Source organism: Mastigoproctus giganteus, chromosome 2, assembly GCF_048544385.1.
Source record: "Mastigoproctus giganteus isolate SK-2022 chromosome 2, ASM4854438v1, whole genome shotgun sequence".
Taxonomy (NCBI): domain Eukaryota; kingdom Metazoa; phylum Arthropoda; class Arachnida; order Uropygi; family Thelyphonidae; genus Mastigoproctus; species Mastigoproctus giganteus.
In genome coordinates this window covers 185082821-185100871 of record NC_143576.1, presented here as the reverse complement: position 1 = coordinate 185100871, position 18051 = coordinate 185082821, and the positions used below count along the sequence as shown (strand labels likewise).

At 37.9% G+C, this 18051-nt stretch overlaps 1 protein-coding gene across 1 annotated transcript in view; it reads right to left on the bottom strand.

The window, feature by feature from the left end:
* LOC150089834 (uncharacterized) overlaps positions 1-18051 on the bottom strand; it is a 71589-nt gene that overhangs the window by 18095 nt on the left and 35443 nt on the right. The window contains exon 4 of the mRNA XM_090368845.1: positions 14891-14948. Coding sequence (XP_090224971.1) covers positions 14891-14948 — 58 coding nt within the window. The remainder of the gene's footprint in view (positions 1-14890; positions 14949-18051) is intronic.

Genomic DNA, 18051 nt, shown 5'->3' with positions numbered 1-18051 from the left:
GACTTAAAAAGGAACCTATCTCTGTTAGCAGAAAAAAACATCAATGTAACTGTTCATTACTTCAGATCTGTAATAGATACAAACTTTTATTTTAGCATGTTTATCTCTTAATATCTCTACTAGCAATATATAAAACCTCATCATGCCAACTCAGTTATAAAAAATTTTGTCACTAGAGGCATTAATTAGGGACCAAACCTTGTACTTTATATCAATGTATGAGAAATGATAAAAAAGTCAGTGACCAACTTTGTGCATGTCCTCGTGCTCATGGGTGTCTGCTTCACACCTTTGAATGTAACACACTCTTCTAGCCAATGGCTGTCCCAGGGGTGTTTCCTCAACAGAGAAATAAATTGATAATAATAATATTAATAATAAGAAAAATCAGAGATGGTCTCCTGAGAAAGATAGTGGAGAAAGTGGCACTGTCCCCCATATGGCAACCACAAGAGAAGGGCAAGACCATCCAGCCCCAACAACTGGAAGTGCTACCTGCGCAACTGCGCTAGTAACCACCCAGGAAGGCAGAAAATGCCAACACATGAAGTGGAGCATCGAAATGAATACATACATCATGCAAGCATTTTACGAAATACCGAAGCTGGAGACTGATATGAAAACTTACAGGGAGAGACTACATACCAAGTGGTTGGAATGATTCTCGGATATTCAGTTCACCGAACAGCGAATAGCGGACCAGAAGGACCATCATCATGAATAACCTGATAGCTCCTGTAATCTTGTATAAAATTAAGCAGGACATGAGCGGATAAAATTAAGCAGGACATGAAAGGATAAAGAATATGAAACCAGAGGAGGAAGAACATACCACCACCGAACAAGAGGAGGAAGAGCAAGAAGAAATACAACCCACAGCAGCTGAAGTGGAAAGAGACAAGGTCATGATATCCAGAATAGAGGACGAGTGGAAGAAGGCCCTAACAGAATTTGAAGGGATGGACCCCACAAAGACTCACATGATACCAAAGCAGAGGCCAAATAGGACCTTGTGAAGAGTCACAGACCACCACAATTGGTGGTGGTCTGTGACTCTTCATTACAAGAGACCAGCAAGCAGAAGAACCAAAAACAGAAGGAACCGCCAGCTTGGGAAAGACTTCAGCAGAAGGTAGAAGAATTAAGAGTCAAGATAGGCCAATTGACCCAGTACCAAAGGGGCAATAGGAGTAAGAAATTAATTGGAAAAGTGAAGAGCATCCTCAAGAGACACAGCATCCACAGCAGACAATGGGACAAAAAATCAGCGAATAGCAGAGTACTTGGACACATTGAAGCAGAACCTCCTTGCACTCAGCAAGAGACTATGCCGATACAAAGAGAGCTCCCAGAGGAAAATAAACAACCGAATCTTCAATGAGGACCAAAGAGGCTTCTATAAGAGTCTCGGAGAAGACGGGAATGAAGAGAATGAACCACCCAAAAAGAAGATTATTGAGGAGTTCGGGGGAAACATAATGAGCAGGGAAGTAAGGCATAACAGCCAAGTCCCCTGGATAGAACTAGAACGCAAGAAAATCAAGGACGTACAAGAAATGAGAGGGTGGGAGATTCGGGAAGAAGTAAAACAGACGATCAAGAACGCTCACAACTGGTGAACTCCAGGAATAGATAACGTCCACAACTACTGGTATAAGAAGCTCACTTGCACACACAAAGCAACCGGCAGAGCAGTCACCCGAATGATAAGGCATCCAGAGACAATCCTGAAGTTTCTCACTCAAGGAATCACATATCTGAAGCCTAAAGACGAAGATACAAGAAACCCGGTGAAATACAAGCCAATCACCTGCCTCCCAATGATGTACAAGATCCTGACCGGCTGCATAACCAAGAAGATATCAGACCACTTGGAGAGCCAGAACATAATGGCTGAACAGCAGAAAGGATGCAAGTGGCTGAGCAAAGGATGCAAGGAGCAATTAACCATAGATGCCTCGGTTATGGAGCAAGCCTACAAGAAGTGCCACAACATGTACACAGCCTACATTGATTACCACAAGGCCTTCGGCTCCGTGCCTCATAGCTGGCTAATAGAGGCGTTGAACATCTACAAAGTCAATCCAATAGTGACAAACTTCCTAGGAGAAACAATGGCAAAATGGAGGACCACCATTCAGGTCGAAAACATCACAACCAGGCCAATCCCCATCAGGAAAGGAATCTTTCAGGGAGATGCCCTGAGCCCATTGTGGTTCTGTCTAGCACTTAACCCGCTATCCACCATGCTCAACAGTAGCAAGTACGGATATAAACTCAAAGAAGGAAGGAAGAATCTGTACACCCTCACCCACCTGATGTACATGAATGACATCAAGCTCTATGCGGGAACCGAGAAGCACCTCCAGCAACTACTCTAGTTCACCAAAGAATTCAGTAATGATATCAGGATGGAATTTGGTCTAGACAAATGTAAGACCCACGGATTGCACCAGGGAAAATTAGTCAACCGAAACTACCAACTGCAGACTGGTAAAGAGATTGAAGCTATGGCAGAGGGAGAGGCCTACAAATACTTGGGGAGTATGCAGGCTCAGCAGTTACAGCACAAGGAAATTAAGGCCTGCTTCACCAAAAAATACCATCAGAGACTCAGAAGCCTGTTGAAAGCAAAGCTGAATGGAGGGAACTCAGTTAAAGCCATAAACACCTATGCAGTCCCAGTGCTAACATACTCCTTCTGGGTCAGAGATTGGACTAACACCGAGCTGGCGGATATCATGAGAAAGACAAGGACAATGATGACCAAGAGCCGCCAACACCATCTGAAATCTGCCGTGGGGAGATTGACAATTGCCCGGAAAGGAGGAGGAAGGGGCCCGATAGACCTCATTGAGCAACAGAAGACAGCGATAATTAACCTGAAGGATTACTTTCAGAAACACACAGCAGCACTCCAGAAGGCCATACGGAAGATGGACAAGCGGTATACCCCACTCAACCTAAGCGATGAGCCCCCCCCAACCAGGAGGCACAAACTAAGCTAGAAAGATGGGCAGAGAAGACACTCCATGGCAGACACTACAATGATCTTCATCAAGATCACATAGATAAAATTGCTTCCAATGCATGGCTCACGAGCAGGATGCTCTTCCTCGAGACTGAAGGATTCATGCTCGCCATCCAAGACCAGGTAATCAACACCAGAAACTATAGAAAATACATTGCCAAGGAGCTCAGAGTGTCCGATGACACATGTCGACAATGCCACCTGGCCTCAGAAACAATCCAACACATCACCACAGGGTGCAAGGTGATCATCCAGACTGAGTACACTCATAGACACAACCAGGTAGCCAGGATAATACATCAGAAGCTAGCAAGGAAATACCAGTTGATCGAAGAAAGTGTACTGTACTACAAGTATGAACCCCAGGCAGTACTATACACCCCAACCCACAAGCTGTACTTGGACTGCGCCATAATAACGGATAGGACAATCCCGCACAACAGACCGGACATAATGCTTGTGGACAAGAAGGAAAAAACTACCTATCTGATTGACATAGCCGTACCCAACACTGGCAACCTGCAGAGAACCTCTGGGGAAAAAATCGGGAAGTACACGAACCATGCAACAATTAACAATCATCCCGATCATCGTGTCAACCACAGGTATGGCGCCAAAGACCCTACATAACAGCCTAGCAGCAATAAGTCTCCCAGCAAACACCTACAAGGATCTTCAGAAAGTCACAATCCTGAACACCTGTAGGATAGTCAGAGAGTTCCTCGACCAACAGTAACACCAGACATAACAACAATCACCCTGTGTACTTGGTAGCAATACCTGTCACGAGGTGGAACCCCCAATCAGGGAGAAATATTATGAGCAATAATAATAATACCAAGTCATAACTCATCCAGACATAATAATGTACATATCACCTATTTACCTGAAGCCAGTTTGAATGAACACTCATTGGACAGTATATGTTTCATCACATTTTAAAATCAGTATTTCACTGAATAGTGAATTTTCATCAAATTTTATTAGATCTGAAAACAAAAACTCATCAAATGTTTCGGAGAAGATGCTGTGTCATTCAAACACAAAGCACTTTTCAGTAGTTTGCAAAGTTTAAAGAGGGTCATGTCCATCAAAGATGACCCTCTGGTCACCCTTCAATTCAAAAATCAATGATTCAATTACTTGTGTTCATGATCTGATCAATAGTGATGTTTAACTACTCATGTAGTTTCTGGTAAAATTTATATTTCTTATGGGACATTTCAATCAATTTTAACACAAGATTTTGAAATGTAACACATTTCTGCCAAGTTTGTGTCTAGCATCCTGACTGATGATGCAGACAGCAGAAATACCTCTTGTCTGGATCTTTGTCAATATGCTGCTGCTACTGCTGACTCGCACTGTTTCTTCCATCATCACTGGTGATGAATCATGGGTGTATGACTATGACTTGGAAATGAGGTTCAGTCAGTGGAAGATCTGGCTTTCTCCAAGGCCCTAAAAAGCAAGAAATTCACAATCAAATGTGAAGATCGTGCTTTTTTTACTCATAAGGCATTTTTTGGTTTGAATTTGTCCTGCATGGTAAAACAGTGAACCAGGAATACTATGAATAATATATAAACAGCTCCACAGTAACTGTGCAATGCTGTTTTGGAGACAACAGCTGGAAAAATGGGTTTTGGGGAATTGGTGACTTCACCAATTCCCCAAAACCCATCCAATGTGTACGTGCATTGCTATGGCATCATAGCAATGCACCTACAGACTCAGCATTCTCCATTCAAGAACTCCTTGCAAAGCACTCCATCACTCTTCTCCCATTCACCATACTCATCAAATTTAGCTACCTCTGATTTTTTTTTTCCACACAAATTTAAACTCCCCTTGAAAGACTAAGACTTTCAACAACTGAGGAAATTATCTAAACCACAACACAAACTATCAGCAATTCCAAAATAAGCTTACCAGGAATCAAGTTGCGAAAATCATTGGAATTTGTGCACACAATGTCAGTTAATATCTGAATAGCTGTTAAGCTTCATTTCCTAAACTTTTTGATGACACCTCGTATACAGGTGTTGCATAATTTTGTGACACAATTAAGAGTCTATTTGCTTCAATCAAAAATAGTAAAAAACTAAAAAAAATGGTCACATGAACAATGAATCCTTACACCTTTTGTGACTTAAATATGTTTACATTTAATCTGTACTATCAGTCAGTAGAGTCAAAAGTAACTGCCTTAGAATGCAGTTTTCATCAAATCAATAAATTGAAGGTCTTAAATATAACCTTCAATTTATTGATTTGATGAATTTATCCAAGAACCAGTAGAATGTTTATTTATCTATCTTTCATATTACATGTTTCAAAACATCTCCCATCTTAAATAAATACATAGAACAGTACAGTTGCTGAATTCACTTGAAAATACCAGAAACTGCAGAGACAGCATTAGCATTAGTAAAGGCATATGATGCAAGAAAGCAAGCTTATAGAGCTCCAGCCAAAAAAAAAAAAAAAAAAATTCTCATTTCACCCATCCATTTGCTCCAAATGTTTGTCTAGTTCTGCCTTGAATCTATTTAAGCTATCAACTTCTACAACAACAGATGGAAGTTTGTTCCAGCAATCAACTACCTGCTAGCTAAAGGCAAACTTCCACACATCTATCCTACAACTGTCTTTCCTCAATTTGAATTTATGCCCTCTCAGGCGATTATTCTGAGCAAGAGGAAGAATCCCATCAGCATTGAGCATGCTCAAACCATTCAAGGCCTTATACACCTCAATCAGACTACCTCACAGGTGCCTGGTCTCCAGACACTGTAATTTGCAAAACTTAAGCCTTTCTTCGTAAAAGCAACCCTTTGTTCCATTCACTAATCTTGTTGCCCTTCTCTGTACTCATTCCAGCAGCTCTACATCCTTCTTAAAATGAGGCCTAAAGACCTGTATACAGCACTCAAGGTGTGGCCTGACCATTGCCTTATGCAAGGGAATAATCACCTCCTTATCCCTGCTAGAAAAATTCCTGTATATCACTGACAAGACACCATGAACTACTCTTGCAGACTGTCTGCACTGCTCAGAAAACTTCATATCTGACTGCACATTTACTCCCAGGTCCTTTTCGTTCTCTACCACCATCAGTGTAGTACCACACAGTTTATACGTTACTCTGGGGTTACTGCTTCCAATATGCAGTCTTCACATTTGTCAATGTTAAACTTCAGTTGCCACCGCTCAGCCCATCCGCTCAACTTTTCTAGATCCTGTTGCAGTAGAGTACTGTCTTGTTTGTTTGTTATTTGGTTTTTAGGAGCATTAGCAACTAAGGCCATATTGCTCCGGGATATGCGGTGGTCATTCCCTGACCTTTCCGCATCCTCTGTATTTGGTGGTCACGGGCTCGAACCCCGGTCTAATCAAGAAGCATGTGCTACGCACTGTTGCTCCTTCCCACCTGGCTACGGAGGCGCCAGAGTACTGTCATTAGTGTCATTAACAACATTGCCAACCTTCGTATCATCTGGAAACTTATACATTAAGACTGATATACCATCATCAATATCATAAATAAATACAGAAAACAACAACGGACCTAACACTGAACCCTGGGGGACTCCATAGGTGCCTTTACTTTCTCCCATAAGTTCTGTTAACAATTTACATTTGTCATAAGAATATCACCCTTAAAAACTGGCACACAAATAAAAGTCAGTTGAGTCTGGTGAGAAAAGCGGCAATGAAAAAGGAAACACCTTGCCCTATCCATCATCGAGGATAATATGCACTGCAGATCCATTGTGTATGAATCAAGTGAATTCCTAATTATCTAATGGCATGCCTTCTAGCAATTATATCATAAATAAATACAGAAAACAACAACGGACCTAACACTGAACCCTGGGGGACTCCATAGGTGCCTTTACTTTCTCCCATAAGTTCTGTTAACAATTTACATTTGTCATAAGAATATCACCCTTAAAAACTGGCACACAAATAAAAGTCAGTTGAGTCTGGTGAGAAAAGCGGCAATGAAAAAGGAAACACCTTGCCCTATCCATCATCGAGGATAATATGCACTGCAGATCCATTGTGTATGAATCAAGTGAATTCCTAATTATCTAATGGCATGCCTTCTAGCAATTTGGGAAATATTATTCTAAGAAACTTCAGGTATGAGGGGAGACCGCTTCCCATATGCTATGCCAAAAGAAAATGTGTACAATGTGAAATGATCTGTGGCAAATATGGTATGGCTGAAAATAAATGCATCACTAATTATTTTTTTATTGGAAAAGTATAGCTAAAAAAACAGATACCTCTATGCTAGTGTACAAAATGTTACATATGTTACATATGCCTACTCTTGTAGCTTCCTGTAGAATTTTGGTGACTGTTGTTACCAAAAGTATTTATCTTTTTTATTATCCAACATAGTCTCAGAATAAAGAACATAATTATAAAGAGCATTATTTAAACTATTTCTTGTCTTTTCCAAAACAGACTGAATGTGAAACACAATGTGACAGCACACCTGTTGGAAGTTTACAGTTGGTATAACCAAAATCATTAGGCTGTATGGCCAGTTGCAATAACTCTAACAGCCAATTTGAAGTTACATGTTTTATTTGTACTTAATGATAATATGCATTTTAAGAAATAATAATCAATTTGAAAAGGACTCTTAGCTAATTGAAAAAGAGCCTAACTGTAACAAATAACATATCCAAGAAATTTTGGACACAAAATTAACTCATATAGAATTAACTCAGATAGAAATTCACAGTTTATGTCAATTTGAAGTTATGATATCATTCCATGACAACATTATCAAAATAGAAAAAAGACAGTTTTGATTTTCAAGTTACCAAAGTGGCATTCAAAGTAGCTTTGAACATTAATGTAACATTTAACCTTAATTTTTGAAAAACTACTTTTAAAATTATGAAAAAAAAAAAGCATAAAACTATTAAAGCCTGAGCAATCAAAAATATGGTGATGAAGAGTCTTGTTGAACAGGGTGTTACATTAGAATATTTATATGCATCCTTAGAGTTAAATGGTGAAAGACCCTTCATATAATTTTATTCATCAAATGAAGAGAAATAGCTCATTAAGGTTTGCTATGTTACCTGTTACAATACATGTTCCCATGTTGGAGAATTCTGTAAATTTGAGGAAGTCTGAAAAGTGCAAGACTTGACATTTGAGCAGCATGGATATTCAATTAAAATATGTTTAACTATTAGCTAGCTGTATTTAATATGAAGTGCAATGAGGAGGACTTCCAACGAGGAATAAATGGATTACTAATATTTTAGTATCACAGTAAAAAGAATTACAATCTTAACATAAAAGGAGACATACAAACAATTAACTTTTTAATAAATTAATCTAATTTAAAGAAAGAATCCAACGTTGTTTGCCCTATGTACATTTTTAACTATAGCACAGACATTATCAAATGCAATAGTTGTTTCTTTATCAACATTACTATAGACCAACACTTTCTCTATGACACTTTTTTAAGATGGCAGCACATGTGCTGCTTCACTTTCACTGTCACTGGTAACAAAACATCATTTTGAGTGCTGCACAGCAGCTCTTCTGGTGTTGGCATTGCTGTGGTAGCAACTTCATCATCAACCTTCTCAAACTCTTTGAATTCACCAATAAAATCCATATGCTTCTTCAAATTCTTCCATTCCTCAATGTTGCTATCATACTCGTCTATTGGATAATGTTTTTTGATGATATTGTCTCCAAAACCACTCTTTCTGAAGCAGTTGATTATTACATTTTTGATGCAATACTGTCCCAAGCAATAACAAGATTATGGATAGCATCCAAGACATTCCAATTTGGCTGCAAATTTCGTTTTTTAATTGTTCCTTCTTTCTATGTTGCGAATCAAGGACCTTATCAGGTGTGCTCTATATGCTCTCGAGGTTATAAATAATGCCTTGATCCAGTGTCTGCATAAAACTGGAGGTATTGGGAGGTAAAAACAACAGCTGTATATTTGTCATATACAGCTGTATAAGTGTCTCAGCAGAATGTGCTGTACAACAATCTAGAATCATCAACACATTCCTTTTTTCTGAAGCCATTTTTCTGTTCACTTTTGATAACCAAGACTGAAAAATTTTGACTGTAAGTCAAACACTTCTATTGGCCTCATAACCACAGGGAAGTTGGTTAACTTCTTTAAAGCATCTTGGCTTGGAAAACTTACCAATCACAAGTGGGCATAGTTTTGTACTGCCATCTGAATTGTAGCATAACAGAACAGTCAGTCTTTATTTACACAACCAGTCTGTAGCCTTTCCTTTGTCAACTAATCCAGACTCGCCGCAAACATTTTGTGAAATCAAGTTACTCCTGTTTTTAAATCTTTGGAGCAAAGTTACTGCTGCATTTGAAGTTGCTAATTCCATGTTTTTGAGCTAGATAATTTGCCTTTTCTTTCAAAATCAGACCTGATATTGGCAAATTAGATGCACACATTTGTTTATAAGGAATAATGGAGATTCATTTGCCTCAACATATAAGCTTTAAATTCAATTATTCAATTATTCATTATTCAATTATGCAAATAACCTGACCTTGAACTGCAATTAAAGAATAATTAAATTCCATTCCAGTTAAAAGTATCATCAGATTATTTTTGGACTTGGTATCTGTTTGCACCCCCATATCATGGGGTGCAGACATATTTGCTACTACCTCTGTATAAAGCCTAATTAGATTGAGCCTAACCTATGGATCCCCTCTATATGCTTCATCTAGAAAAAGTGTTTTACATCTCAACACTATTCAAAATGCTCTTTACACAGTCATCAGAGCCTTCTAGTATTAGTATAGTATAAAATGATGCAAGGAAGCAAGCTTATATAGCATGAACCAAAAAAAAAAAACCTACCCACCTCATCTGTGCATCACAAATAATTTGTCTGATCCTTCCTTAAAACTTATTCAGACTACCCACCTCCACAACACCAAACAGAAGTCTGTTCCAACAATCAATTACTCTCTAGCTGAAAACAAATTTTTGCACATCTATCCTGCGACCATCCTTTTTCAATTTTCAGGTACCCTTATGTGTGTTGTTCGAGAAAGAGTAAAGATGCTATCAGCATTTCATTTACTCAATCCATTTAAAAATTTAAACACTTCAATCAGGTCTATTCACAGGTTCCTTGTTTCCAATCACTTTTTGCAGAACTAAAGTATTTCATGGAGGAATACTATTTTGTGTCCCTGACTAATGTTGCTACACTTCTCTACATCTGCTCAACGGTTCTACGCCCATCTTGCCGTGAATTAGGGTTGAACTTGAAAGTGTCTGCAATTCTGCCCAGACACGATAGGAGGGAGTATATGATGAGAGCCTTGTCGATCAATTCGGCCCTGGAGGGATTGTGCAAGGCTCAAGGGGTAGAATTTTTTTCAGCCTGGACTGTACTTGTTAACAGGAGAGATTGCTTCTACAGGGATGGGATACACTTAAATAGAAAGGGTGCAAGAATTTTTGCTGATGCTGTCGAGGCAGTGTTAGGTGGGTCGGAAAACTGCTAGTTGGGGAGGATACAAGGACTAATAGATTAACACTAGCCACTGGCAGAGGTGGAAGTGATTCCTGCACTGCTTCTATTCAAATGAGCAGAAGTCTGAAAAACAAGATGCAGGATATTTCAGAGACTGCTGGTAGTCATTGCGTTACAAGTAAACACATGGGTTGTGTTAGGGTAGCTAAGAATAGAAACAGGTGCATGTATACCTGCGTGTACACCAATGCTAGGAGTTTGGTAAATAAATTTGATGAATTTGAGGTATTGCTCAAAACATCAAAGGCAGATATTGTTGGGATATCAGAGACATGGTGTCACACAGATATAAGTAATGCGGAACTGGAATTTGGGGAATACAATGTATATAGAAAGGATAGACAGGACAGGAGGGGAGGAGGGGTTATGCTATTAATTAAGAAACACATAAAGTCAAAGGAAGTGAAGCCAGTTGACATCGATGGACAGGGCAGTGTCGAGTCAGTTTGGTGTGACATAAGCATAGGGAAATCAAAATTGAGAGTAGGAGTGTGCTATAGGCCTAATGACTCTGATGAGTATAATAATATATTGTACAGGGAAATAGAGTGGGCCAGTAAATCAGAGAGTCTTATAATGGGGGATTTTAATTTCCCAGATACTGACTGGAATTTGTGGGTTGGTCACTCGCACACTAGCAAGGCTTTTGTGGATTTATTGGATGATTGTTTTCTACATCAGCATGTTCGTGAGGCAACAAGAGGGAGCAATACTCTTGATCTGATTATCAGTAGTGATTCTTCATGCATTAAGAACCTGCAGATAAATGAACCACTAGGTGGCAGTGATCACAGTGTGTTGAAGTGGGATTTACTCAAGGAGGTAACTACCATCAGAGGTAAAGGGAAGGGTTTTTGTTTTCGTAAAGGCGACTATGATGGTCTGAGACAGTATTTAAATTCTATACAGTGGGACCAACTGATGATGTTACCAACAGCAAACTCAAAATGGGAAGCATTCAAGGAACTAATCTTGGTGGCTACCAGGCTTTACATACCAACTAAGAAATATTGTTCAAGGTTTAGGCTAAATGGTTGTCAGATGGACTAATGAGACATGTGGCAGAGAAGAAAAATGCATGGGATACATACAAATTAATGGGTGACATGGAAGCCTATGATAGATATAAGTTGGTCTGTAACCAAGTCACAAAGGAGATTAGGCAGGCAAAGGCAGACTACGAAAAATCCTTGGCAAAGGATGCAAAGAAAAACAGAAAGGAGTTCTTTACATACTTGAACTCGAGAAGGAAAGGGATGAATCAGATTGGTCCACTGGATATTGATGGTTCAACAGTTGAGGATCCTGCTCAGGTGGCTAACAATCTAAACGAGTATTTTGCATCTACATTCACGCATGAGGAGTTATTCAGGAAGGAGAATGATGTAGGTAAAGTAAACATTGGCAGTGAGCTGGATGATTTTGTAATAACTGAGAGGAAAGTGGAGGAGAGATTGTTGAGGATAAACATAAAAAAGGCACCTGGGGTGGATGGGATCTATCCAGTTATATTAAAGGAGGCAGCAAAGGAAGTATGCAAACCCCTAGCCATAATTATGAGAGCTTCTTTGGACTCAGGGGAGGTACCCATAGACTGGAGATGTGCAAATATAACCCCAATTCACAAAGGAGGATCAAAGGCTGACACAAGTAATTATAGACCTGTTAGTTTAACTTCTGTTCCAGGTAAATTAATGGAGGCACTGGTTAAAGAAGCACTGCAGGATCATCTAGACAAGAATTCAGTTATAGCTCAGACGCAGCATGGTTTTGTTAAGGGCAGGTCTTGCCTGACCAATTTGATTGGATACTATGATGTAGTCACAAAAGAACTGGATGCAGGGAATAACTTTGATATTATATATTTGGATCTTAGAAAGGCTTTTGATACTGTTGCACATGGAAGACTGCTGCACAAATTGGAGCAGTGTGGCATTGGAGGCAAATTGCTGCTATGGATAAGGGGATGGTTGAGTGGCAGAAGACAGAGAGTGGTAATCAATGGACACTGCTCAACGTGGACTAATGTTATTAGTGGAGTTCCTCAAGGTTCAGTGTTGGGTCCATTGTTGTTTTCGGTGTTTATGAATGATATTGATGATGGGATATCAAGTTTATGTCTAAGTTTGCAGATGATACAAAGGTTGGCAGGGTCGTTAAGGACACTACTGACGCTATGCTGCTGCAACAGGATCTGGAAAGGTTGAACAGATGGGTTGAGAGGTAGCAAATGAAGTTTAACATTGACAAATGTAAAGTACTACATATGGGTAACAGTAACCCCAGAGCAATGTATCAACTCTGCGGTACTACACTGACAGTGGTGGAGAATGAAAAGGACCTGGGGGTAATTGTGCAGGCAGATATGAAGTTCTCTGAGCAGTGCAGACGAGCTGCAAGAGTAGCTCATGGTGTCTTGTCAATGATATACAGGAATTTTTCTAGCAGGGATAAGGAGGTGATTATTCCCTTGTATAAGGCAATGGTTAGGCCACATCTTGAGTACTGTATACAGGTCTGGAGGCCTCATTTCAAGAAGGATGTAGAGCTGCTGGAACGGGTACAGAGAAGGGCAACAAGATTAGTAAATGGAACAAAGGGTTGCTCTTACGAAAAAAGGCTTAAGTTTTGCAAATTACAGAGTCTGGAGACTAGGCACCGGCGAGGTGATCTGATAGAGGTGTATAAGGCTTTGAATGGTTTGAGCATGCTCAATGCCAATGGGATTCTTCATCTTTCTCAGAATAATCACCTCAGAGGGCATAAATTCAAATTGAGGAAGGACGGATGTCGGATAGATGTGCGGAAATTTGCCTTTGGCCAGCGGGTGGTTGGTTGGTGGAACCGACTTCCATCACTTGTTGTTGAAGTTGATAGCCTAAACAAATTTAAAGCTCAACTGGACAGGTATTTCGAACGAACGGAGGGGTGAAATGGGAGAGGGTTTTTTTTTTTTTTTTGGCTGATGCTGAATAAGCTGGCTTTCTTGCATCATATGCCTCTACTAATGCTAATGCTAATTTCCAGACCTGTAAGCAGTATTCATGGTGTGTCCCTAACCATGGACTGATTATCCCATTGTAAGCCACAGTAAGGCCACATTTTGAGTACTGCACACGAGTCTAGAAGCCTCACTTTAAAAAGTGATGTACAACTATTGGAGCGGGTGCAGAAAAGAGCAACAAGATTAGTCAATAACACTAAAGGGCATTCCTACCATAAAGGACTTCATGATAGGAATGCCCTTTCTTCAGTTCTGCATTTCAGAATTTGGAAATCAGGAACATGTAAGCAGACCAAACTGTACTATTTAAAGCTTCAAATGGAATGAGTAAAATAAATACTGATAGAATCCTTACTCTTTCTCAAACAACAACATGTAAGGGGACCTAAATTTAAATTGAAAAAAAGATGGTTTCAGGATAGTGTGAAAATTTGCTTTCAGTCAGAGAATAATTGTTGTGGTGGTGGGTAGTTTGAACAAATTTAAAGGATTAGACAAATTATTAGAGATGATGGACAAATTAGGTGAATAGGTTTTTTTTTTTTTTTTTGGCAGATGTATAAGTTTCCTTCCTTGCATCATCTGCCACTATTAATAAAATACCTATCGTTTTTACAAAATATATTTCCCATTTCCCTAATAACAGAGTCAAGGAAAACAGCTGCTTCCTGTGGGACCAATGCTTTCTGCCATATAGGATAAGTGGTCATCAATTTAGTGAAATGTGATCATTATTATGAGACTCGGGTTTCTGCTACAGGTAGCTTCTACATTCAGTTGTTGTTACACATCCAAAGAAAGAAGGAAAGTAATTCTAATTCTGTTGCATTTTCATCTCAAATAAATTACTAAGTAATCTACATTTTCCATTTTTGGCACAGTGTACACCTCTAGGCCACCATTTTGTTATTTATTTGGGTTAAATGTCAGCACTATTTCTAAAATTAACAGTATCCTAGATGGACAATTTCTTCACAATAAAGTTGTTCAAAATTACTCTTCGTATCTAAATTACAGAGATAGTATCATTTTAGAATACCACACACTCGTTCTCTCAATGTTTTGGCCACAAACATATTTTTACTAATTTTAAACACAAAAATACCATATTAACTTTTACTTATATTTAAAAAAAAGTAATAGCCGTGTGTGAAAATTATATTCGACACCCTGTAGAAACAAATTCCTGAACTAATCAAAATATTCCACCTAAATACTTAAACAGAAAATAATATCACTAAATGTAAATACAAACAGGAAGGGAACACTTACTAATTTTGCAGTAATTCAAGGCACTTGCATAATCTCTTCCCATGACAGCTGATAAGAACTGATAATTAAAGATTATCGTTAATTAAGATTGATACTAAAATATGGAATAGCAATTAAGATTGATACTAAAATATGGAATAGCAATTAAGATTGATACAAAATATTTTTCTTTTACATGTGATATATTTTCTTAGATATATATTATAACAGCAATAATAACCTTTCATTTATTTTGTGACAATAACTTTATTTGGTAAGAAAGTTTGTGACAATATTGTGATTCTTAAGTTTTATTCCAGGCTGGTGTTGTTGTTTGTTTGTTGTTTGTTTGTTATTTGGAGCATTAGCAACTAAGGCCATATTGCTCCGGGATATGCGGTGGTCATTCCTGCAGGCTGGTGTGATTGTGCTATGCCTTGCCTTACATAGAACAATCACACCCAGTCTGTGATCAAACAGAAACAGAGGAATTTAACCATGGTGGTTGTGGTGGGAGCACCTCACAGGTGCCCTGTGAAAATAAAGTTTCCAATGCTAACTGTTAATCAACGATTAAAATTCTGATATTTTTTCTACCTTTCAAAATATAGTCAAACTCTTACTACAGTAGTTTCTGAAGCGGCATTATGCTACTACAACAGAATCTAGAAAAGTTGGACAGATGGGCTGAGAGATGGCAACTGAAGTTTAGCATTGTTTTGTTTTTCTCTTATGTAAAATAAGAGAAAAAGTAACAAGTTCAGTCTGAATTCAATTTGAGTGTCTGGAATTCTTCCAAAACACAACAGGAGAGAGTTTTTGATGAGAGCCTTGTCATTCAATTTGGCCCTGGAGAGACTGTGCAAGGCTTATTAGCATTAGTAGTGGTATATGATGCAAGAAAGCAAACTTATATAGCATCAGCCAAAAAAAAAAAAAAAAAAAAAAACCTTCCCATTTCACCTGTCCATTCACTCCAAAAGTTTGCCCAGTTCTTCCTTAAATTTATTTAAGTTATCAACTTCCACCAAGACAGATGGAAGTTTGTTCCAGCAAATCAACCACTTGCTGGCTAAAGGTAAATTTCCGCTCATCTATTCTGAAACTCTTTCCTCAATTTCAATTTATGCCCAACTCAAGTGCATAATCTGAGCAAGAGAAAGAATCTTGTCAGCATTGGACTTGCTCAACCATTCAAAGCCTTATACACCTCAATCAGATCAAATAAACATTATAATGTACATGCTATGGGTAGCTCAGCAGTTTCTGGAAACCTCTAAAGGAAATGCTAAAAGAAGTGTTGTAACAGCTAGTAAATTAAAACAATTACAAAGTAGACATGATGTAGCCAAGTGGCCAAAGTGGGGGGGGGGGGCAGTAGTATGCATGTTTCTTATGCAACCAATAAATATGGTTCATGATGATATTCTTGTTAATTAAAAAAGAGGTGTAAACTTCTCTGATTTATGGTCAGAGTAAAAACAGAATTGAAGGGCTTTGAAGGGACAACCATCTGAACAGGCCACTTTAAGGCCTTCCTGTATGGGTTCACCTTGTGCGTGATGTGTACAGAACTTAGGAACATGGGCAGGAAGAATTACTTAAAATCAAGGAATATCTAAACAAAATTCATCACTCTCATGTTTATGCTTGAGATTAAGACCGATAATAGCTTACCTTTCTTGGACCGCCCAGTGAATAAGGAGAATGATAAGCAAAGTGCACAGGTATACAGAAAGCCAACAGATTTGGACTGATACCATAAATTATTTGGGGATAAAATAATAATATTTCATTTACTACTGGGAATGAAATAATATTAATAATAATCACACTACTGGGGATGAAAATGAAATAATAATATTTCATCCCCAGTACTGTGATTTGACAGTTCTTTGCAGAACAAACAATGTTCCACCAAGCATTTCTCTTCAATGATTCTAACTAGTAATATTAATTGAGCACAGTTACTAACATGTAGATTCATCAATTTGCAATGAAAATTTTTTAGATTCGATAATTCTCTGAATTAATTTTGTTTTTGTCTCATCTGATAAGATGAGAAATAATGTCTCTACTAGTAATGTTATTAATGTCTCTTCAATGTCTCTACTAATAGTGTTATTCAAAAGTGGCACTTTTCTTCTTTTGCACCAAGCATAGTGTTAACAATTTCAGTGCAGGCTCGTAAAATAAGCGATTCTGCAATTGTGCGAGGCATTTTGGATTTGGCTACCAATTGGACGACCTTATAACTACCTCTTAAGCTCGATTTGATACTGTTGTAATGGAATTCATAAAAGAACTTTGCTTCCTATTTTGCATTTGAAGACACTTAAAACAATTCAAATCTTTTTCTGCACATGATGGATGTTTTGTGGTAAGGTGCTGACGTAATTTACTTGGTACCATTGCTTCATCCGATAACTCTTCTAGGCAAATAAGACATATGGGTCAAGGAAGAGAAGAATTATTGGAGTATACAAACCCATATTTGATATATTCCTCATTATCTTGCCTAAATACCAGCTTTATCTTCTTTTTTTTTTTTTTTTTTTTTTTGGTCTACTTGGTCTGCCACTTGAATCTGATGATTTTATAACTCTCTTCAAAAATGTTTTCCATTATGGGTGGAAAATAAATGAATTATGAAATCTACAAAAATTAAATTTGGTTAAATATAAAGTACTTAATGAAGTAATTTAATAAATATATTTTGAATAATTATTTGTTTTTAGATATAAACATTGATTTTTATTTCTAAAAGAAAAGTAAGCAATAACTTATTATACGTATATCTTTTCAGTACAAAAATGTGAAAGCTGGTGCAAAATAATTCGAAAAACAAATCGTGATTAAGGTAAGTAAAATCTAATTTTTTTGCATTTAAGTAGATGTCAAACCTGATTTTCGTATAAAAAAGAAGCATTTTTATTAGAGATAAGAGAAAAAATATTACCATATTACTTAAAGATTTTCTGATTATTTTTATATTAAAGAAATTTTTTACATATGAAATTATTTAAATTGTTTTTTACCCTGCATTAAAGATATTTTTCAAATTTAAGTTAAAAAAAAACAGAGGAAATGGAAAAAAAAGAAAGAAAACATGATTTTTATACTTCCAACAAAGGTCAAACTGAAGTGCTTATAAACTAAAATCAGTGACAGGTGGAAATTGC